Here is a 22,994-nt window from a genome sequence, read left to right as displayed (position 1 = left end):
TGATCCACCAGTAGAGCCGTATCCCAATTATTTATCCGGCGATACAAGGACGTACAGATGTCGGGGGTGGGGCATTTCGACCATAACACTAGAAGCTGTTGCTCTTTACTTGTCTCATTTTGATATAGTCACAATTGGCATGCAGCGTACCTTCCTACGCTCCTATCGTATATATTTAGGTACCGTGTCAAGTAATCTATTGACTGCGTGGTTGAGCAAATATCATGATGCTGTAAGGGAATTCTTCATAAAGTGCATTCAATCTCTGGGGAGATCAGATAATGATCTTGGATATCATATTATATCAGGTGTCGGAGACTTTCCGAGACCCTTTATCATAACAATACATTGGATAGCATAGCCTTGGAACCCACCCCGGTCAGGACAACGGTCCGCTTCCACAACTACACGGCCCCGGAATAACTTCCAAGGTTAAGGACGCCAAGAGCTAGGGCTAAAATAACGAGAGTATGTTTCTAGGATTCGGTACAACGACTTGAATTTTATGTCAGTCTTTCAAGGTTGGAGAACGCGAAAACTTGAACTTGAAGTACCTTGGTAAACTTTAGTAGTAGTAGGTATGGTAGCTGCACCCACAAAATGTATCATCAGCCTATCTAATATAACGTGAACGCAAGAGTTCAACAACGAACTTTGGCACATTTGAAATGTTGAATCATTAAATAGGCATTCATTCTCATTGTTCTCCGAAATTAGAGATATCACGATTTGTGCAAGACGGGAATCATGAGTTATGGTAGATGTGTATTACCGAAAGCGTCCTCTGCCTAGTGGCCATCCAGCAGAATGATGATCGTGACAACTTGATGGCGTATGTCCTTGGAAATATGCAGAGAGCTCCCAGCGATACAACTCGAGAGACCCTTTATATCCACTATGCCCAGACTATTCTATAATTTTTAATACAATCTTAATGAAGATCAAAAGGAACCCACTCAAGTCTTAGCATAGATTGAAGGTTCGGGTCGGAGAACGGGACCCGGTGGGAAAAGGTGTTAATCCGCTGTCCACGCAGAAACAAAAAGCCGTTCTCCGTGTGATCATCCCGGAGGGACTATGTAGAAGTTTAAAAACATATAAACAATAGACATTCAATGTGCATCGTCCCCAATGTCATCTTCGTCATGTTGGTGTTGCTCAATGCGGCGGTGTCAGCCCCTGCCCATCTCCCTCCCCGTAAAATTTAGCCTGTAGAAATGAAAAAAAACCTTCGTTTCTGCACTTCGCGTCTTCCACTCCTCCACCATCTCCCCCGGAAACCCGCTTTCCATCAAACCCATCTTTCCACAAATATTTTCGGGGTAAATTTTGTGCAATGAATCCCCGAGATCAATCTGATATGGGCCCGGGCCATTCTTATCCATCCCCAAATGGCGCGCAGATGGCTCAGGGTGCTATGCCCTACTACAGCAATCGCCAACTGACGACCGATGAACTCATCTCCGCAGAACTGTCGCGTGAAGCCTCTGGCCCTGGACTAGGTGACGGATCAAGTAATGGAGTACATCACAACCAAAACATGGTTTTGGGCTCTTCAAATGCCGGTGATTTGGGTCGCCCCTCATCCGAGGACCAGCACCCGCACCAACATATGCTGCAGTTCACGCCAAGTCAGCAGGTGGGCGTAGACCCAAACCATGACTTGAGCTATGGAGACCAAAGTGCGCGGAAAAGATCGAAAATCTCACGAGCCTGTGACGAATGTCGGCGCAAGAAGGTATCCCTAGACCTGATCCCCCAAACAAGACGCGTCAAAGATCTGTCTTTAATGCCATACTCTCAATAATAGGTGCGATGCGATGCGAGCTCGGAAACCGGCCTTGAAACATGCTCGAATTGTCGCCGATTGGGCGTCGTCTGTCAATTCAGTCGCGTTCCCATGAAGCGCGGTCCTAGCAAAGGGTAAGTCGAGCACTACGCGTCATGAGACTCGAAGCCACTCGAAACCCAGACTAACAGGTGTAAAGTTATATCAAGGAACTCGCCGAACGACTACATACACTCGAAAGTCAGATGCAGCCTCCTGGAATCGTCCAGTCCGATGTGCCATACCAGGATCAGGCTATGAACGATGTGTCTCTCCCAAGAACTTATCAGGACTTCACTTCGCCTGTTGATTCAGGCTCAGCCGGTCGAAAGCGAACATACTCCGTCTTTGAAGGTCTCCCGAGCTCTTCATTTGCCCAGCCATCCTTTAATACTCGAGCGTCCCAGAACGCGTTCGATGCGACGGATTCCCCCGCAGACCCCTACAACCCAACAGTTGCTAGCGGTGGCGCAGCGAAACCAGGAAACTTATTCTGGACGCCAGCAAGCAATGAACAAGACTTGCCTACTGGGTTGGAGATGACAGACCTACACAAGCACGAAGGCGACGATGATATGTCACCCGTTACCCTTGATGAAGGCGCTCTTGATGCGTATGTTTCAACCAATTAACCACTCGTTGTGCAACCAAAGACCAATAACTTTATTACAGATACTACCAGAAAGTGCACACGCTCTTGCCAATTCTGCCTCATACCCGAGAACGAACGCTGGAACTCCTCCACCAGTGCAATCGAGAGGCACAGGAGATCTTTTGCTACGCGCTGTACACAGTTACTCGCACTGATCTCAGTCGCGTCGCAAGTAATTTTGAGCGTGTCACATCATTTGATAATGCACAGGATCTTGTTTTGTATCACACTCGTCAGCCACTAATCGTCCACTCGACTGCAGCCAATCTTATCTGGCTACAAACTCTCCTTTTGATGATCATTGATTGTGATCAACGCGGTCCTGATAACTTTGTTCTCAAAGATGGAATCCCCAAGCACACCTTGGTTCAAGCTGCTTGCAAGCTTGGCTATGACCTAGCGAAGAACCAGGGTCAACTGAGGAACAACCGTGATTCAGATCCAGATGTTGATTCAGATGCTAACTTGACTCGACGCAACTGGGTATCATTAATCATCTTGACTCGTTGGTATGCTATCAGTGTGGCAGATGCGACTGTAATTGGAGGGCAAGAAATTGGCGGTCGCGAAGATGAGAGAGTAGTAGGCCACATTACGACTGGTATTGCATGTAAGTTCAACCTCTATATCTGCTTGGATTTCATTCAAATAGCTTTCTTACATATCTCATTCTAGCTTTTTCGACATTCTTGTCTGAGCTAGTTACCCTGGCCACAGTGGAACACAATGTCTGCCAGACCAATTCCGGACTCGGCCGTATGGTTGGTGCCAACTTAGTCGCTTCCCTTGAGCGCCTGTCAGATATGGAAGATATATTTAGGGTTCATGAGCTGCCCGAGCATTCTGGCACTCGTACCCTTTTTGAGAGCCTGCAAAATCAGCTCTACTGGACAGTTCGCCTACTCATTAAGCGTCATGTTTTTGTCTACAGCCCCTACGAGATCATCTACTGCGCCCAGGAGGTGATCAATGAGATGCACAGAGCTACCGTGCAGGCCCGACTGGCAACGCCCTTTGATCTACATAGTCTTGCCCTCGCAACCATGACCTTGCTCGAGGCCACAGTCCTCCCTGAACTCTCGAATGACTGCTGGGAGGGGCTGGCTAAAGTAGAAGAAATTTTGGATCATCGCCAAAACACGAGTCACACAAGTGAACACAACAAGATATTTTCTACTCCAGGCTGGGATGCGAAATTCCGAGTCTTCCTCGAATGGCGTCGTGCCAAATCGCAAGAAACCCAACTGCAAGAGGCGGTTAGCGGCGTGAGCAAATCGGGCTCTAGTGTGCCGCCTCCCATGGGTGCCAATGAGCAGCGTTCCTTGCAGCACCTGGCTGATTTGGCAGTTGGAGCTGAAGGCTCGGTTGGCCAAGCTACATCTGCGACTCCACCTCCTGGCCTGTCTGCTGAATATGGTGATGCATCACCGAACCTTGCGCCTCAGCTGGTTCACTCTCATGGCGGGGTTGGTCGTACGGTTGTGGATTTCACCATGTTAACCAAAGAGGGCTACTTGAATGTGTTCTCCGGGTTGATTTACAACCGTCGGTCTCGTTGAGTCATCTAATAAATTGTCGGATCTAGCTTGCATTCCGTCATCTCGACTTATCTTATTTAGGAGTTTGGTTCGAAGAAAAAAAACATATTTCCCCCCTCTGTATGCTTGCTGCTTTTACCTGCTTTTACGTTGATCTTTGCTTGGGGTTTAACATCTATGCTCTTCACCCTATTGATCGTCCAGATGATAGTTGGTCTCAGAACATTAATATTCTCATTCCCCATTATAGTCTCTCTCCATGGCCTAAAAATAGCGATAAACTATTGAACTTCAATAAAACCAATACCTATTATATCATCTTGCTAGGCTGAGCCTGATAATCCGTAATACATCCTAAGAAATCTCCCATAGAATCCTCACATCTACTCCCTGGCCCCAAATGCGAATCGCTTCCATGTTGCCTCAACATCCTGACACAACTCCATGAACTTATCATCTTCGATCAATTCGCACATCCAGTTCTCCAGCAATTCAATCCTTTCTGGCGTCGGCGTAGACAGATAAGTCGACAATTGTTCAGCAGAAATTGCCGCCGGTTGTATCCCTTTGCTCTGAGCAGTATGAGTAGCCTCCAAAGTCTTTTCATTTTCACGGGGTCTATCAGTAGATATATTCATCTGAGCCTCATAGACACCATGGGGTTGCTCTGCAGTCTCAGGGAGAGAATGTTCGGATAAATGGGGAACCTCTCTTTGTGAAGAAGGAGGGGGATCTGGGTATGGCTGCGTTGGAGCTGGTGAGTAGGACTGCGAGTCAACGAGCTCCGAATCGTACCGGAGTAATGTCTGATTTTTTGTAAATGGGAGTAGCTGTGTATTTCTAGAAGAGCCATTCAACTGTCCCTCTGACTGTGCGTATTGCGAGATGTCGGAGACATTAGATCTTTCTCTAAGTGGTGCTTTCTGAGCTGGCTTCAAGAAGGGGAGGGCTCTTTTTGGCGGTAGCATTTCATCGAGTTGGTTGCCGTGATAGGCTGGTGCAGTTGAAGTACGAGTATTGACTTTCTGTGGGGCTCTGACATCCGAACCTGTTATAGTGAGCTGCAAATTTGTCTGCCCAGAGCTTGTATTTTGATATTGATCTGTGTTTTGAGGCGGCACATTGTGGGAAGCTAAATTGTAGACTGTGCTTGTGGTTGAAGATGGGGGGTGAGGAGCTGTATATATTTATGTTAGATGCTTGAATTCAATTCCAAGGCAAGTACAAGGCTCATACTTGGTATTCCACAGGGCATATACCCTGACATCGGAAGGAGAGTGACAGCGGCCCCATCTTCTGAAGGGGCTGTAGTGCTTGCAGCCTTTGAGGTAATCGTCGGTGCTTGAAATGAGGCCAAAGATGAGGAGGTAGGCAGCCTTCGCAGTGGTTGTGCTGTTATTGCTGTGCTTCCTTCTGTAAATGGGCAATTGTATTCACTGAGAAAAGCAAGGGCTGTAAAGTAATCGGTATTTCGCGAGAACTTTATCTGAAAGCGACGGATCTATTCATTGATGAGTACTTGCAACATTTCTCGGGCCAGTTCACTCGCATATTTATTCCGAATCTGACGTACGTGCGTAGCAGTTTGAGGGTATTTCACAGCCAGACAGGGTGATTTAACTACAACTGCAAAAGGGGGTTTTGCCTGCGATGCACCTTGGGCTGAATGACTCTGAGCTGCTGAACGCTGGATAAAGTGTGATAGATCCAGTTGCTCCTAGGTGAAATCATCATTGTTAGCGATTTGAGCCCGTCATTTGAAGGAGGCAAAGAAAAATACCAGAATCATATTGTTTTGAGATACCCGCATCAATAGCCTTGGAATGGTTGATGGACATGTAGAAGATTGTTCTAAAACACATGTGAGCTGTTGAGCATCATTCACATGGGTCCAGGACAATGGGCCGCTGTGGTCGATGGTTGTGGTTGTGTGGGAGAACTTGGAGAGTGGCAAACGGGTCACTTTAGGACCTTTAGACTTAGCAGGCGGTCGAACCATTGTGATTATGATAATGTCTCAAGTATCGATAATATCGGAGATGGCGATGAATTAACATTGTGATCTATACCTGTATCCATATTTAGACACCTCAGGTGTCAGAACTTTCCTATAAAGGACTAGCTCGACAAATACATCCCGGAACTGGAACAACTGTACCTCCGACAACGCGCTCCAGCAAAGAAAGCGAAAGCGCGGACTTTTGGCTGATCGATCGTTGATCGCAAGTTCAGCTGCTGCGAATTGGCCTCAATCCACCACTTTCGAGGCATCAACAATCAATCGCTTTTTAGCAATAGTCGCCAATCGCGCCGACTTTCTCTCCAGCTTTCCACGACCTATAATCTGGACTGGTTCCTGTCAAATACCGACCGAACCTGTTTGTCCATCCTGGCTGCGCATCCTGACCAGAGCCCTCGGGCGCGCTCCGTCGAATCCATTTAATTGCGAACCGCCCACTTTGTCCAGCACGGCGATTAAGATTTTCTAGATCCAGCAATCTCTCGGGCGCATTCTGCCACTCGTCACCTCGTTTCCTCTAATACCACGGAGACACCTTCGACTACCCCGTATCAGGGTATTTCATCTTAGCGCATTTATTGGGTTGCTTGGAAGCCTGTATTTCTGCTAGTTGTATCCCATTGGCGAGTCTTGGCGTCAACAGTAGAGGGATCGTTAATAGCACGCCAACCCTGCGATCATTACACCGAGACCTGGGTTGCAAGGGAGGAATCACAGCGCAGAGATCGTATCCTGCTGCTGTTTTCGCAAGCTGTCAATTTCCCCAGTTGTCCGTATCAAAAGCCAAAATGTCGGCGTCTACACCTCAAAGAACATCTCTGCGCCGTAAGAACCATCGTCCTACCGCTTTTATCAAGTTATACTAACAGGAAGACAGAGGGGTTGCGCCAGGCACCCAAAGTCAACCAACCTTTCATCCCCGACACAACTCCCGCTCGCCAGAAAAGCCATCAAAATTACGCCTCTCCTCAACCTCAAATGTCCCCTCACCTGAATCTCAACCCTGCCGCCAATCCTAACAGTGCCCAGTTTGCAGTCGAAAGCTGGGAAGGAAAAGGCCAAACACAGCTTCCAATGTCCACCCGGGAAGTCCCTACTCCCGGAAATCGACCTGGTCTCTTCTCAACCCTTTATGACAGATCAAAAATGGCCAAACAACCGAACTTTTACGACCCATACTTTCCATTGAAGTTTCTTGAGGCGCCACGAAGTAAGTTTTGCCCACACGAACACGAGGCATGTGAATCATGCTAATATGTATTCTAGCGGACCACATCTATAAGCGCGCTCATTACGGCCTTCAATCGGGCACACCAGATGAGGTCGACTTCGCGTTATACCACCTGGTTCAGATATCGAATCAAAGATGCGATAAGTTCAAGTTCGAGGGATTCCCACTGCTTGCCGAAACTCTGATGCAAAAGGCATTGGATATCACCTACCTCTGCACTGGTGTTCGATGGGAGTTTGAATACGATCCTCGTTTCCAATCTGGACGAGTGAACGTTCTCAACTCTTTGCATGGAACCCGTGATATTCTCGACAAAATACGAAATATCCCCGTCAACCTCCCAAATGACAATCTCGAGACCCAGGAATTCACAAATGCTCTTCGCAACGTGAAGGAGGCAATTTTGGTATTGAGAAACATGGTTCTTTTGAAAGAGAACGCCTACTACGTTTCATGCTACGCAAGTGGCCTTCTCAGAGACTTTCTGGTGGTTCTAATCAACGTTCCAAAACAGTCGCGTTTGAATGAACTCAAAAATGATGCGCTCGATATTGCCGAGGAGGTGACCAAGTTTATGAGAACCGACCCTCAAGATCCCCTTTGGATATCCCTCGTTGACTGCCTCGACTCGCCCGACCGTGCGCATATTGTGAGAGCACTATGGGCATTGACACACTTTTCAACTGAGCTAGAGGAGTCAGATGGAAATCGTGCTTTGGAAAGCCTTCCGAAGTCGACTTTACAACAACTGTACTACCACACACTTTTGGAGCTCGACACCGATATTCTGAGCGGTGCGCTAGACCTCTGGTATCAGTACACTCTTAGCCCCGACAATATTGAGACTTTGATGGATGTCATAAACCTTCCTATTGTCTTCGTCCCCCGTATGATCGCGTTACTCACACATGGGGCACGGCCAAACAAGAAAGAAACCGTTCTCCAAGAAGAAAAGGTTGCACCCCCGCCATCTGAGATACCACGGGTACCTGCCGAGTTGTTGGAGAAACTGATGGGCTTGTCTGAACCGGAACGAAGCTCGCAATGGCTTCGTTGCTGCTTCGTTGAAGACGCTGAGTGTGAGATCACCCAGATTGCTCTTTGGCAAGCTTACCAAAGTCGATTTGCAGACTCTCGGGTGCCAGGCGGTGGTGTCCTTCCCGCCGCTGAGTTCATTAAGAATGTCAGTAATACTTTCACCAACGCCCAGGCGCAAGTGATTAATGGCCCGGGAACCGCAACCAAATTCATCATCAAGGGAATCCGACCCTTGGAGACCGCTTACACTTTTGACGGCTTCCCTTACCAGTATTGCAAATGGCAAGATCACTCTAAACCATCAAAGATGTGCCAGCGCGCCTTCGGTTCACCGACAGATCTTCGCCACCATGTTTTGGCCGACCATATGAACCTGGAGCCCGAAGAAACAGCAGGCCAGTTCAAGCTGGAAGCCGCAGAAACACCAATCCACACCTGCCAATGGGACAACTGTACCAGATTCCGAGCGTCAGGATCTAGCACCAATACTGCGATGGTGGCCGGACACGTCTCTTCTCACATAGCTGAAGACCGACCCGCTGATGCAAAGCCCCCAAGTACCAAGCGTCTTGTTCTCCAAGAACGAATCGTTCGCAAGTGGTACTACATGGACACCCCATTCAACGAGAAGGGCGAGCCTTTCGGTGTGGCATATAAGGCTGCATTGGTCCTGCGGAATCTTGCCAGAGGTCTCCCCAACCGGGTTGCCACGAAGCACGGAGGACTGTCTTGGAAGAAAACATGCTTCGTCAGCCACCGGCCAAAAATCATGGAAGTCTGGGACCGAAATCGCGCTTTGCGAAAGGAACTGACTGAATTGATTATGATCATAGAGAAGGAGGACGACTATTGATCGTCGCAATATCGACCATTATATTTCAATCTCCATTTCCTTTCCTATCTTCTTTTCGATTTCTTTGGTGAGCATCGATATCATTTTGTGATGTATCAGTAATACCCTGTCCACCTTGCCCTATCGCTCCTAAGGGAATTTCCCTTACCCTTTTCATCCGACTTTCTTTTGTCATGGAATCAGGTGGAGCTAATCCATGTTTTTGTCTTCTATGGCATGTGGGTTCTGCCTGAGCCAGTGCCTGCTTAAAAAAAGCACCACAGAGGAGTTTAATCCTACGAGATCAGGAGTGGGTGGTTTTTATCTTTCTGGCGTACAGGTTGAGGAAAATAGAAAAACAACTCTTCAGTGTCTTGACACTTTGTCCACTTGTTTTATTCCGTTTTATCTTCCTTCATATCCTGGGTTATCTCGGTGTGTTTTTGTTGACTTTAATGTCTTTCAACGATGTATGTATCATAGGGATGGAGTAGGGAGATCACTAGCTTTAGAGGCTTGTCAATCTAGTTTTATTATTATTCTTTTCAAATGTTCAATCGACAGAAACCCATAGCAGGTAAAATCAAATATCCAGCAGAAAGCTGCCTCTTTTCGACTGCTATCGCCATCTTATTCATTCGACTTCTTTCCCTCCCGCGCATCGATAGTTAACTGTTCCAAAACCTGCATCGCATCTTCTGCCCTTCTAGCAGGCACATAAATGTGATCGTGAAAGAATCCACTGACGACATTTGTGCTGATTCCAGAATTTTTCAGCCGATCCGTAATGGCTGCGATCAAACCGATCGCCTCGAGGCTGGAATGGATCGTCAATGAGATCTTCTGACATGGAAAGACGACCTCATCGAAGCCGTGAGATGTCGCTAGAGCCTCGGTCGTTACAATGGTGATGCCTTCTTTTTCCTGGGCGATCAATTGCGGATTGAGAGTAGATAGCGGGAGAGATGAGAGGGGCTTTGTGGTGGTGATGAAGACGTAGATCTCTGGATCTAGCGTTGGCTCCATTGTTGAGAGGAGGGTAGTGATATTCTCAATGCCGGTTGCCATTTTGACTGCTTTTTGTATATATTTTAGTGTAGGTATTATAGATTTTGAGTAGAATCAAACGTGAGAGAGGAGAAAAGTGCCTAAGTTTTGGAAGGGAAGTGGTTCCTCGGGTGGATCAGTGTCATCCACAGGGCGCCGTTCTACGTAGATCTTTCTAGAAATTCGTAGAGTTTACATCCATCCATCTTCGTAATTTGTACAAATTATGAGAAAAATAAAATAAAAATTCAAGCGAAACATCTTTGAAGTAAGATAACATTGCAGACACTTTCACCATAGCTCAGTAATCTCCAGTAGGCAAACCCACGCTTGGAACATGCTGTCCATGAAATCCGAAACCAACCGCCCCATTGACATTAGCCCTGCCGAGCTCATTCAGTGTTTGAGCATCAAGACAGAGAAGATAACTAGTGCCCTTGAAACCATCCAGTACCACACTGAGGAGTACACCGTCATCCTCCTTTTCACCGCTTGGGTTTGGTACAAAAATTGGCTCTCCGGGTGAGTGGCCATGGACCGACCATACAAGATCTTTCTGGGTATCTATATCAAATTTGACGATTGAACTTGTGAAAGTTGAGACAGATCCAAATCCGACAGCGTACATGTACCGGTACTTCCGAGTCACGTATTTGGGGTTCATTGTTGGCAATTCCGGCGAGTGAGCCTTGCACGCAGACCATTCCAATGTTGCCTCGAGGGGTTCAGAGTTAAGATTCGAAGGGAGAGCCGGAAGACGGAATCGTGAGAATGTGCTGCATAGAAGGTCTTTGTTCTCTATAAATGCCTTGGCAGTAGATAGAGATGACTTTAGATTCTCGTATAGGGAGTTTTTGATGAATTCGGAGCTGTCGATGCGAACGAGATCCGCAACAATATCGACATTGGTTGGATCCTCCTTGGATGGTTCTTCGTAAGCGCCGATAGTATGGAACGCAAAGAATGCTGGACTTTCATATGTTGCGACAAGACCTCGACTTCCTTTGCGATCGATTATGTACCATGTCGCCGGCTGGGTCGGATCTGTAGGTATGATCGAGTCTATAAAAGATCCATCATCATGCTCCTCGCAATTTATATGCGCATTCCATACACATAGTATAACGAAGTTTTCGGAAATATTGAGAGAGTGGATGTATGAAGGTATTCCAGAGAAAATGGCCAGGATCGTTGTCTCTCCGGTGGAAGCTGAGATGTGGAAGACCCGGTAAATGCTGGTTGAATCTAAAGTGAGATTGTAATTATAGACATCCCCCGTTACGGGATCAGAGCGGGCGTGTGAAGCCGTCTTTCGACCTTCTAGATCCGGATGAAGATTGGCTTGTGTGGCAAGTCTGATTGGCTCCAGTGTCTCCGGGTGCAGTTGCTTAAATACATTGTGGTCCGTCTTTGCCCACAAGCTCTGGACTCCCTTTGAATCAGCCCAGCGCTGGGTTGGTTGATCCTCGTTTTCCGACGAATTCTTCAAGCCAGGCATATTGACGGAGAGAGTCACGCTAACATTGTACAAGGCAGGGTCAGGTGGTTGGTCGCTTGACTGTTGATCGCTTGATGGCTGGTCGCTTGCCAGTGGTGGTTCAAATTCAGTTTGAACTTTGTTGAAGACCGTCTTGCAAGGGTCACGTTTTTGCCCGAACCCAAGGCTTTGCAAGTTTCCGGTTTTTTTGATGTTCTCAATCATAGAATCGCACGAGAAACGAGAGTTGTATAGGACTTTGATTGTAGCATCGTTCTCATTCGATGAAATTATTTGGAAACGGTGTGTTTGGGCGAAGCCATCGAACCAGTGCGACATCTGGAAGAGTTGCCCGTCATCTTTCTTCACTTGACTGCTGCCTGGGCCAGTTCTATAAAGTGTTCCAGCAGCATAAGCTGGGATATGACCCGATACAGAGAGCTCAACTGGCGTGGGCTGTTCGTATTCGGGATCAAACTATGAGATGTTAGATTGTAGCTGAAGGTAATTAATAATGGAAAGTATACATACGCCTTTTTCATTAGGCCAATTGTTCCAGTGCTTCTCTGTAATATCTAAGTCATTAGATTTGACAGGGATAGTTTCTGTTGCTGTCAAAGACGACATGATGATTTGCTGCTTCCAAGGATAGGACTCGGAGCTGCCCAGGTGTAAATTGCAAGGAGACTCAGTGAATTCCAGTAAATATAAATGGGCTAGAAGATGACGTTATGTAGTCAATGGCTGAACTTTCTCAATCGAAGAACCAAAAATAACTTCGGAGAGATCACAATTGCATCAAAAGTCTCGGCATAGCACGTTCATACATGATGGGGCCGATACGGCCGTATGTGGGGAAGCCGCGACGGCCCCAGATCCCAGACCGTATGCAGATTAACAAATCACAATTCTCCCTCTGGTCATCATTATCCACACCGATGCGGACTAGGAGTCAAATCCCTCCGGACCGGATCAAAGTCAGACCACGCAATTGTGGTCGTGCTGAACTACCCCCTTGTTAGGCCTTTGCTAGGGCCCACTATTGAACGCAGTCCAGCTTGAGTCACAGAAACCTGATTAGAGAAAGCCCCTTAATGTGAAATCGCAAGGCTTAACAGCCCCTCCCCCACCTCCGTCATTGCTGGGAGTCATCCGGATCTAAAAAAGCCCCGATGGACGGGATTCCACGGCAAGATCAATTAGGAAAGCAGTGGAGATGCGATCGCTGCTATGCTGCATTTGGGCGACTAGAGCATTTGAAACGGCACATTGGAACACGCATGTGAATTGTATTCCCATACGAGGTTGTATTCTGCTAACTAATCCCCAGATGACGCAAACAAAAGCCAAATTTGTCTTTTTTGTAATGCTCTATTTGGCCGAAGGTAAGATTTCTTAGAGAATAAAACGTCCCACTAAACATGATCTAAAAGGGGTATTCGATTTACTAATCGAATTCAGAGACGCGCTACGACGGCACTGGGGGACATGCAAGACTCGTATAGAGAATAATCATGAGATTCCTGAAAGATGTCGAACAGGAAAGCATAAGCGAGCCTGTGATAATTGTGCAACTATTAGGAAAGCTTGCAACAGGGAATACCCCTGCGTCGAGTGCCAGCACCGCGGCCGAACGTGTACTTATCAACGAACTCCCGAGGAAAATAAGGAGGTATCCATACCTACTCCGAAAAAAGGGTCAGCGCCAGATTATTTGTCTCAAAATAAGAAAACCGAGACGAAGGCCCAGGATCCTGGAGACCAATCTTGTTGGAGCATGGGGGCCCAGAATTTCTACCCATCAAACCTTGACATAGTTAAAACAGTTTATGTCCAAAGGAGGTTTGAAACATGAGCTTGAAGGCGTCAGAGCGTTAAAGGAGCAATGTCCTTTTTTTGCCAGTTGAACTTGAACCAAAGAGGTTGATTATACCCCATAATTTGAATTTATATCATATAAGTCTTTTACATCATCTTTTATTACAAAAGTGGCAGAGCTACTAGAGTTCAACCTTTGATGTATAACTCTGAGGGTTATCCTGAGCTATGTTGCGTATACCCTTTCTTTCTTTTTCCTCAAGTCTATGGAGTCATCATCCAACTTGAATGTCTTCCATTGAAGGATCATCTATGTGTATAACTGGAAAGTGCAAACATCTGAACATGTAATTTTGAGGTCGTAGGTGTTTCTACCATGGCAACTCAGAGTTATCAGTGAAGTTCAAAAACCTTCCCGATGTCTTTCCTCTCGTAGCCCCATCAATCTATAAATTCTGTTAGACCCATGATTGCTCCATTGCATAGAGATACTAGTAAAAGTAGAACTTACAGGAGCCAGAATATTTGTTGCACAATCCTCCAAAGTGACGGGTGCCTTTTCCAGCCCCTGTAAACGCGCACCTTCGTTACCCATTTCAGATCGAACCAGCCTGATCTATGATTAGTATTTTCCATGAAGGCCAAAGAGGATAGAGAACCAACCCAGGATGAACCGCATATGCAATCCAATTTGCATGCGCAGCATGAACAGGCCTATCAAAGATTTTGTCAGCCCGAACATAATCAAGCCCGATTGAAAAATAACTCACTTTGTAAAGAAATTCATAGTAGCCTTTGAGATACCATAAGCGAGAAGGAAATGAGCATTGTGCATCTCCACATTTCCGATCGATCCAGCTGCACTGGTCATAGAAAACCAGACAGGTCGGGACGACTTCTCTAGGAGCGGGCGCGTAGCATGGTAGAGTTGAATCGGGGACATTGCATTAATAGAAAGTGCATCCGACACATCTTGAATCGCTACTTTATCTAAAGGCCCAGCAGATGGTGTGATACCGGCATTTGCAATCACAACGTCAACATGAGTGATACCTTCGGCCTCGATATCCTTGATAGATGCCTGCGGATCATCCATGTTTGTACTATCGATGCTGATAAGGAGTAGGCGAGATCCATAGGCTGTTGGAAGCCTTTTCAGCTCTTCGTATTTCTCAGACGTTTTGTCTCGAACACTTCCAATGACAATGTAATTAGGGCGAAGAAGAAAAGCTTCAAGGATACTTCTACCAATTCCTGTAAAATTTGCGAATGTGAGTACTTCTGTAGTCAAAAACAGGTAGATCAAAAAGTCCATACCTCGTCCCACGCCGGTAATAAAGACAACAGTTGTGTTAGTCGAGTCACTCATCTTGAAAGTCGGTATGAATGCAATGTTTCAATGTTTCATATATGGAGATGATATAATCAAATGATTCTAATATCGATGAAGGTTGAAGATTCAATGTTGTGTATTGTATAGCGGTACATCTAGAATCCTTGCAATTTATATGCTAATTGGTTGAACATCAAGACAATAGTACCGTCATAGCAAAATTGGCAATTCTGATTGGAAATCTGATATTTCCAAACTTGAAGTTTTCATCATGAACTTATAGCTACACTTGCTGTTGTAAGCACCGCATTTTCCCGCTTAGTGATATACTAAATCATAGATTTCCCGCCAGGCTGCACAAGGCTTGATCCGCCCAATCTTAGTCACGAATTCTTATCGCTTTCTTTTCAGATTGTGAATGATTCAAAAGCGTAAAGAAGATAGCAAGTAATGAGAGAACAGTTGGTATCTTCCAGGGTTTCCTTTATCAGTATAACGGGAGAGATTTTGCAGTTTTTCTCCTCCCTAAATACACTTTTTCGAAGTATTTACATCAGTCGCAGTTCCAAGGTTTGCTATGTACTAGTAGTTTAATGTGAAGCCAAGCAAAACTATTTTACAGCTTTAAGTTTCATGTGCAAAGCTTACTAGTATTTGATCCCCGATGTGAGAAATTTCAACAGAACAGACCAAAGACGTTTTCCTATATAAATTCATTTGTTCAAATCGGCCAACTTTGGAAACATTGACAATAAATAGATTGAGCGTGTCTATAATAGTACCACGGCATGTTTATCGCTATGACCAAAAAGTCACAGACATGGATATTGAATCTGCAAAGAACCCACCTTTATATGTTTTTTCGATATTCTACCGAAGCGATCGTCGGAATTCCCGAGAATTCTATGACAGTGATCCTCGGTATTCCGGTAGAAAGCTCGGCCGGCCGTTGACCCCCATCTCCGGCACCAACCCCAGAAAGGCCCGGTGGGGTATTTTGAACAATTTCCCCGGATCCCTGAAGCGAGCTCATGGTTCTCAGCACCAAAAAATGATTGCGGGGAAATTGCGTGGCTGTCATCAAGCCATGTCGGTGGCTTTGTAAATCAACTCCATTAGAACCCGTACAATACTCCGGGCCCGAGACACCTCAGTGATATGCTCATGGGCATTTGAGAAACCTGGTATAAGGCCTTGATAGGGCACATGCAAAGGGTAGTCCTCTTGGCTTCCATTTTCATTGATTCACCCCTTGAATCGCCCTCTACCCACCCATTTACAGATATGGACGAAAGGCGCGGTCCTTCAGACGCCTCTCCGTATGACTTCACAGGTGTTGTGTTGAACGATGTTATTCCTAAGCGCGACAAGCCATGGTGGAGAGATGCCAGACTATTGCAGCTCAATACTCTTCTCTTGTGTGCGCTTCTCACTCAAACCGCCCAAGGATTCGACGCTAGCATGATCAATGGTATGCAAGCATTGCCAGCATGGATCAAATTCTTTGGGGAGCCTGCGGGAGCTCGCTTGGGTGCAATGACTTTCGGCCCACTGGGAGGAATTTTGATTTCTATTGTGATATCATCTCAACTTTGTGACTGGTTTGGAAGAAGATATCCTATCTGTGGTGGCTCTATAATCATCATTATTGGGTCAGCTATTCAGGCTGCTTCAGTCAACTATGCTATGTTTGTCTTTTCTCGTTTCTTTGTCGGCTTCGGACTGGGAATTGTTTCGGTCGCTGCACCGCCGCTGCTCTCGGAGGTGGCATATCCACCACATCGAGGTAAAATGGTCTCGTTTTATCTGGTATCATGGCCTTTAGGCTCTCTCATCGCAGCATGGGTGACCTACGGTACGTTTCAAATGGCGACTTCTTCGTGGAGCTGGAGACTGCCGAGTCTTTTGCAATGCAGCTTTTCCGTGATCCAGGCAATTCTCAGTCTGTTTGCTCCTGAGTCTCCGCGATGGCTCATCTACAAAGGCCGCAGCCAAGAGGCTCTCGAAATTTTCATTAAATACCACGGCGATGGAGATCCTCAGTCTCGCTTGGCGCACTTCGAAATGGCTGAGATTACAGCGACCTTGCAAATGGAGAAAATGCAGCACAAGTCACGCTGGGGAGAATGGTTATCGACTAAGGGCAATCGTCACCGTCTTTTCCTGGCTTTATATATCCCTGCCATGCTTCAATGGTCTGGCAATGCTCTCTCCTCATACTATCTACCCAAAGTTCTTGATACCATCGGCATCACGGCTTCCAAAACCCAACTCATTATCAACGGCTGCATCTCTATCTGGAGTCTTCTGTCAGCTTGCTTTTTCGCCTCAATGGTTGACCGTGCTGGTCGAAGGGGACTTTACCTTTTTGGCATGGCTGGGATGGGGATCTCGTATATTATTTGGACCATTTGCTCCGCAATTAACGAGCAAAAGAATTTCAAAGACCACAGCTACGCTGGTGCGGTGCTGGCTATGATCTTTATATACACCGGACTTTATCATTCCTGTGCTCCAATTTCCCCGACATACATCATGGAAGTGGTGCCTTACTCTCTGCGATCCAAGGCATCTATGCTGTACCAACTCACGGGAAACCTCGCATCGCTATACAATAGCTTCGCGAATCCAGTCGCTATGGACGCTATCGGATGGAAATACTACATTGTATGGGTCGTTATGATCGCGATTCACCTTACAATCATTTACTTTTACTTCCCTGAAACTAAGAACCGTGGTCTTGAGGAAGTAGCTGAAATTTTCGACGGGCCGAATGCCCTTTCTGGAACGAATGCTATGAAACAGATGGGACTAGATGTCAATGCAGAGAATGCTGTCGAGGTTGGCAAAGATCCCAAGTTGGGTGTCGAGCAGGTTGAACGCGTTTGACAAATTTTGGTCTAAATAGATTCATCGACACGTACTTTCTGACAATATATTATGATCGATGATGGGATTTTTTTTAAGAAAAATAAACAAATAACCTTGGAAGTGTCAAAGCCTCCAGGGCTCAGGCTGATCATGGTCTGAGGGTTAATGCTCCTGTCAGCCCATGAACCTAGTATTTTGACGAACCTCCCAAAACCTGAGATAACCGAAATAGTAAAGTTCCGGTGGGCGAGATTCTCGCCGGGCGCCGGGGCTATTCTCGGGTCAAGTCTCACCGAACGCCCATGAAACACCCGCCAATAATTGAAGTAGATAGCTTCCCCACAATTTCCCCGCACAGACAGCGATATTTTCCTTATGATGCGCATCACATTTTCCGGAGTCATGCAAGGTCGGAGCTTCTGGTCGAATCCTCACGGGCTACCGTTGCTGTTATCATTATTTTTTACTAATCGCACATGGACCGGGGTGTTGTTAATCCCCCAGTTCCATACAGAACACTGGTAGATGGATTTGCCAAACGAACATGAGGAGAACAGTGGCAGCACTGTCGATCCAGAGCGCCCATCCTGTCAAGGATGTCGACGACGGAAGCTGAAGTGCTCACGGGAACTGCCGACATGTTCGCAATGTAACCGACTCGGCTCGCCATGCGTCTATGATACAAAAAGAAATAAACCCGGCCTCAAAACAGGTGCTGTAGAGAGCTTGAGTCGTCGAATTGGTATGCAAATACTTGGCGCAGGAACGATGGTTGATCGGAGCTGATTATTGAATAATATTCTACAGAGGTCCTAGAAGATGCACTTCAAGAGGTACAGGCGAGGGATAGCAGCTCTGTCAATCACGGATACCAGGAGCATGGCTCTGAGCAGCACAATCGTCTTGACGGAGTTGTCAACTTACTGTCAACAGTATGCATGGAGTTGTGTAAATTTAATAATCAGAATAGCCAGACATCGAATAACCCGCTGCGAGAAAGGATGAGCCGCCATTCACATGAGACGCCAAAGACCAGTACAGCCTCTGAACAGTCGCCCAATTATGCTTATGAGACCCTACAGTCGTCTGGACCTCGTAAGCGACGACGAGTGGATAGCTGTGGGAATCCGCATATTCACCTTGATGTGCCCTTTGAAGACCTGTTGGATGCGTCATCTAGTTTGCCTGCTCCGGATTTACTTGAAAACACTGTGAATGAGTATTTCAACAAAATTCATCCTTGGATACCGATTATTCACGAGACTCGGTTTCGAAGTCGCATGCATGACCCAGAACAACGACTTCAATTGGTTATAATTATTCACGCTATGGTGGTTGCTGCGATCCGATATGCTCATCCAGAGGCTCATGGTATCTCAGCCGCTGATGTAGAGTTGAAGGCCAGAAGGTCGAGAAATATTGTCGTCTTAAATGCGATGGATAGTCTATCAGTCGAAAATCTTCAAGCATTAACGATTATTGCCTTTGATGATGTGAGCCCATCCCTTTCTTCAGTCCTAACCACAAATACTCATGGCCCTATAGATTGGCAATGGCAACACCTCTAGAGCTTGGTCCATTGTTGGATCCTTGACTAGGACGGTGGAGTATCTTAGACTTAGTGTCGAAGACGAAGATCGTGATGTACAGCGATTACTCAAGCCTTTATTATCCTTACCACCCTCTCAGAAATGGGTTGAGGAAGAGGAGAGGAGACGGGTATTTTGGACTATATTTAACCTGGACCGATTCTGCTCAGTTGCAACAGGGTACGTCCCCGGTTATTCTATACCTTATTTGACCTTGTTGGAAATGAGAAATTTCCTTGAGGACTCATTCTCTGTTTTATTATATTAATATTTTATGTAGTTGGAATACCAGTCTGACAGCAGATGATGTACATCGTCGTCTCCCTGCCGATGGAGGTCTCTGGCATAGAGAGGAGCAGGTGAAAACACCCTTCTTTGGAATATGGGATCGATCTGAAGCGCGAATTGGTAACTCTATCGCCTTTTTACCTGCCAAATACTCTGGTGTCCCCCAGAGCCCTGATCAGTTACCAACTTCCACCATACAAAATGCATCGCCCCAATCTACTGCCCCAAGCTCCTCCATGCCAGATATGTCAACAGTGGGCGCTTTTGCCTATTGTGTCGAAGCAACAGAGTCTCTTAGCAGAGTCACTACCTTTTTCCTTCAACAAGAAATCAACTTCCATGACCGACAGGAAGTCAGCAACTGGCTCACACGATTCAAAGAGTTGGATCTTCGTTTGGTACAGTGAGTCCTCTGATCTTTCTTCTATTCTATCTACTCGTCTAGTATGGAGCTAACATTCTAAATCAGTTGGAAAATGTTTCTTCCACAGAAATGGAAAGATTCCAATATATCGCGGCAGCCAACGTTAATACACATGGATCCAAATCTCACCCTCGCCCATGTCACCCACAACACCTCTATGATCCTTCTACACCAACGCATGGCATACCCACCCGCCGAGTGGGCCAACATTGTACGACTCCCGAGTGACTGTAGCGCCGAAACATGCCAAAATGCAGCCATTGAAATCCAGAATATGACCGCGAAATACCTGGGTAATACACCCGAAAGTGACCCAATAGCAAATCAATTCGTCTTCTGTGTTTTTGTTGCCGCTCGAGTTCTTCTAGGTAAGTTGAGTCGGATCTCCAATATTCTTTCCATAAAATTATTCTGACATATGCGTGTAGTTCATTGGCGCTACTATGCATCTCCCCTTCCAACAGAGCTCTGGTATCTTATAAACAGCCTAGACGAGATGGCCCGTCGATGGCTTGGATCCTCATCTCACAGACACTGTCTTGCCAGCACCTACGCAGACCACTTGCGCGATCTATATCAGCGTTGTGTGTTCTCTCCAAATTTTAGCGTAGATGTCCTAGGTTATTCGACAGTTGTTTCCAACAATCACGCACTTTCTATACCTGGGTCTACCATATCCACTCGCTCTCCGCCGGATCATCGACTCCCACACCAAGAGGCCCATGCATCAATAACGACTCCGCGACGTGCCTCTGCTGCCGGCTCGAGAGTATTCCATCCAGTATCACAATGGAATACCGCCAATGAAGTCCTCGGGACAGATAAAGTGTATGGATCATTTGGTGAGCCAATTCTCAATGGTTCACCGACCGCCCCAGTCTCAATGGGTTATCCGGTAAATGATCCGCCCCCAGCTGATGAGCTCTCCACTATTTCATATCTTCTTCTTGATCAGCGTTTTATGGATATGGACCGGGTAATCAGTGTTGACGATATGATGTTCTCCGCAAACATGGGTCCAATAAATGGAGGAAATACGGAACTCTCTCGTGAATGAGTAAGGACTCGTATGAGGTGGGCATAACATTGTGCTTTGAAGGTGCCTCATACTACGACGCAGCGCTCCGGTGATAACTATTCACATGTATAAATAAATTCTTGATCTTTCATCTGCATAATTTAATTCCTCTATATTATGAGTCTATCTATATGCTCCCCAGGTCTCATTTCAAACAAGTCCCATTCGAAGCAACTGATTACCAAATTCAATAAGATAGTAATCTCCGTAAACCAGTCCATGGTCCCAATAACGTCGGTGGTCAGATGCGTTATGATTGGCGGTCGCATTCTTCAAAATGGCCTCAAATGTAGCTTTTGGCCGTACATCTTCCACTGAAACCTCCTGTCCACGAACAACGATAGAGGCCTTTTCATCAGCCAGAGAAAATTTCAAGGCATCTTCAACTAGCAAAAGCGCAGCATCAAGATAGCGGCGGCCCTGGGTATGTTCACCACGGGAAAGAAGGCTCTGTGCCAACACCAGCATACCGTTGGCGGCAATGACACCCGCAGATGAGTCGCGGAGTGGGTTCGCCTCGTCAACAGGGGCATCGAAGTCCCATAGTGGTACAAAACGACCGCAGGTGCGTCCTTGAGTCTCTGAATCACTATCAGCTGTGACAGGGCGCTCAACACAGCTAGGGGACAGTTCTAGTCGCAGGAGAAAGTACTCCGCTAGACCACAGGCTGCAATGAGAAATTCTGTATCGCCCGTCCATTGATATGTCTGCGAATACCCAAGAATTCCCCAAGCTTGACCCCGAGCCCAGGTTGAATCCTTTGCATAGCCTTGACCAGTACGAGCTTCTTTGAGTCTCCCAGTCATTGGACTGAAATTTGTAACGTGGAATGTACTGAATAATGGACCGTTGTATCCCTTGCGCTTGGAAAATTCGCCTGTTTCATGGCGAAGATGAGTTCGTAGAAGCTTGTGCGCGTGCCGAGTTGCGGCACTAAAAAGCTCAACGCGGCCAGTGTGAGCTGCAGCATAGTACAGGAGATCCAAGTTACACATAGAATCGATAATGACCAGGAAGTCCTGGTCCATGGAGGTGATGTTAACTCCCTTTTGGGTCAATTGGTCCCATGAACGAATAGCACCGACTTTGTCGTTATACCGGGTGTATAAACTGTCCGCGGCAGTGATTATTGTTGCGAGGGCACGCCTGTCGTGAAAGAGCTCCCAGAGTGGTCGCATTGATGGCTGGATGATGAAGGACATGTCGTGTGTATCTGTCCGAGCCCCCATGGGATGAATTGGGTCCGACCAAGTTTTTCCCAAGTCGCGAAGTTTTTGGATAACTGTTGAATTACCTGTTCCAGCAGAGGTCGACTTTGGATACTTGATAAGACGTTCAAGCACAGCATATATCGACCCAGGGAAGAAGCCACAGGTCCAGAAGTCTGCCTCGCGGCATTCGTATTTTCCATTACCTGGACCAGATTGCGGTACCCACTCTGGGTACTCAGTAGGAGGGTCCTGAATTTAGTTAGAATGCATTAAGTGATACTTGATTCCACGTATAGAAACTGACATTGTTTTGAAGACTGGTTACAGCAGTCCGTAGGATCTTCGCCGTGATATTATCACTGTACAACTCACGCAATCGATCTCTCAGAGCTGGCGCCTCGGTCGGCTTGAATGACTGTGTACTCTTGAAGACATCGTTATCAGCTGATGTATGGCTGAAATCCGTCATAGTCGGGCTTCTTGAATCGTCTGCGTCGCTGAACACTTGAACAGAATCGTCACTTGGATGATCCTCGGTGATGGTGTTGTTAAATGTCATTTTGAACAACAATATCTTTAATCATTTTTGGAAACTATCCAATGAGCCACCACTTATATAACACCCGGGGGACCTGAAGTGGGTAAGGTAGCATGCTGAGTCTCACCTTGGCACGACCGGCCGATACCTCTCCCGGCGTCCTGATGCGGGGAAGATCCC

At 46.5% G+C, this 22,994-nt stretch overlaps 9 protein-coding genes across 9 annotated transcripts; 4 read left to right on the top strand and 5 right to left on the bottom strand.

Annotated features, from left to right (window-relative positions):
* Nucleotides 1-1,336: 1,336 nt before the first annotated feature.
* On the top strand, nt 1,337-4,039 carry N7478_003111 (putative C6 finger domain protein; the record flags this gene model as incomplete). The annotated part of the gene is made up of 5 exons (XM_056919325.1): nt 1,337-1,738; nt 1,811-1,923; nt 1,989-2,441; nt 2,501-3,090; nt 3,156-4,039. 5 exons carry the CDS (start codon nt 1,337-1,339, stop codon nt 4,037-4,039), a joined length of 2,442 nt encoding a protein of 813 aa, XP_056782483.1.
* A 362-nt stretch (nt 4,040-4,401) lies between these two features.
* On the bottom strand, nt 4,402-6,017 carry N7478_003110 (uncharacterized protein; the record flags this gene model as incomplete). Its single annotated transcript, XM_056919324.1, has 4 exons — nt 4,402-5,195; nt 5,255-5,519; nt 5,592-5,735; nt 5,799-6,017. 4 exons carry the CDS (start codon nt 6,015-6,017, stop codon nt 4,402-4,404), a joined length of 1,422 nt encoding a protein of 473 aa, XP_056782482.1.
* Nucleotides 6,018-6,826: 809 nt separating this feature from the next.
* On the top strand, nt 6,827-9,160 carry N7478_003109 (putative chromatin remodeling complex subunit (Rsc9); the record flags this gene model as incomplete). The annotated part of the gene is given in 3 exon segments (XM_056919323.1): nt 6,827-6,894; nt 6,908-7,248; nt 7,305-9,160. The coding sequence occupies 3 exon segments, from the start codon at nt 6,827-6,829 to the stop codon at nt 9,158-9,160; spliced, it is 2,265 nt and encodes a 754-aa protein (XP_056782481.1).
* Nucleotides 9,161-9,769: 609 nt separating this feature from the next.
* Nucleotides 9,770-10,207, bottom strand: N7478_003108 (ACT domain-containing protein; the record flags this gene model as incomplete). The annotated part of the gene is made up of 1 exon (XM_056919322.1): nt 9,770-10,207. One exon carries the CDS (start codon nt 10,205-10,207, stop codon nt 9,770-9,772), a length of 438 nt encoding a protein of 145 aa, XP_056782480.1.
* Nucleotides 10,208-10,487: 280 nt separating this feature from the next.
* N7478_003107 (carotenoid oxygenase family protein) lies at nt 10,488-12,290 on the bottom strand (the record flags this gene model as incomplete). The annotated part of the gene is made up of 2 exons (XM_056919321.1): nt 10,488-12,140; nt 12,195-12,290. The coding sequence occupies 2 exons, from the start codon at nt 12,288-12,290 to the stop codon at nt 10,488-10,490; spliced, it is 1,749 nt and encodes a 582-aa protein (XP_056782479.1).
* A 1,562-nt stretch (nt 12,291-13,852) lies between these two features.
* N7478_003106 (uncharacterized protein) lies at nt 13,853-14,850 on the bottom strand (the record flags this gene model as incomplete). Its single annotated transcript, XM_056919320.1, has 4 exons — nt 13,853-13,927; nt 13,993-14,092; nt 14,145-14,195; nt 14,252-14,850. 4 exons carry the CDS (start codon nt 14,848-14,850, stop codon nt 13,853-13,855), a joined length of 825 nt encoding a protein of 274 aa, XP_056782478.1.
* A 1,248-nt stretch (nt 14,851-16,098) lies between these two features.
* Nucleotides 16,099-17,703, top strand: N7478_003105 (hexose transporter protein; the record flags this gene model as incomplete). The annotated part of the gene is made up of 1 exon (XM_056919319.1): nt 16,099-17,703. One exon carries the CDS (start codon nt 16,099-16,101, stop codon nt 17,701-17,703), a length of 1,605 nt encoding a protein of 534 aa, XP_056782477.1.
* A 507-nt stretch (nt 17,704-18,210) lies between these two features.
* Nucleotides 18,211-21,043, top strand: N7478_003104 (Zn(II)2Cys6 transcription factor; the record flags this gene model as incomplete). Its single annotated transcript, XM_056919318.1, has 6 exons — nt 18,211-18,427; nt 18,493-19,178; nt 19,231-19,465; nt 19,503-19,965; nt 20,032-20,354; nt 20,415-21,043. 6 exons carry the CDS (start codon nt 18,211-18,213, stop codon nt 21,041-21,043), a joined length of 2,553 nt encoding a protein of 850 aa, XP_056782476.1.
* A 171-nt stretch (nt 21,044-21,214) lies between these two features.
* Nucleotides 21,215-22,835, bottom strand: N7478_003103 (uncharacterized protein; the record flags this gene model as incomplete). The annotated part of the gene is made up of 2 exons (XM_056919317.1): nt 21,215-22,479; nt 22,595-22,835. The coding sequence occupies 2 exons, from the start codon at nt 22,833-22,835 to the stop codon at nt 21,215-21,217; spliced, it is 1,506 nt and encodes a 501-aa protein (XP_056782475.1).
* Between the last annotated feature and the right edge of the window lie 159 nt (nt 22,836-22,994).

This window comes from Penicillium angulare, assembly GCF_028827245.1.
Source record: "Penicillium angulare strain IBT 27051 chromosome Unknown utg000003l_segment0_segment0, whole genome shotgun sequence".
Classification (NCBI taxonomy): Eukaryota; Fungi; Ascomycota; class Eurotiomycetes; order Eurotiales; family Aspergillaceae; genus Penicillium; species Penicillium angulare.
Note: the sequence above shows the minus strand (reverse complement) of the source record. Positions and strands in the feature narration are given on the sequence as shown.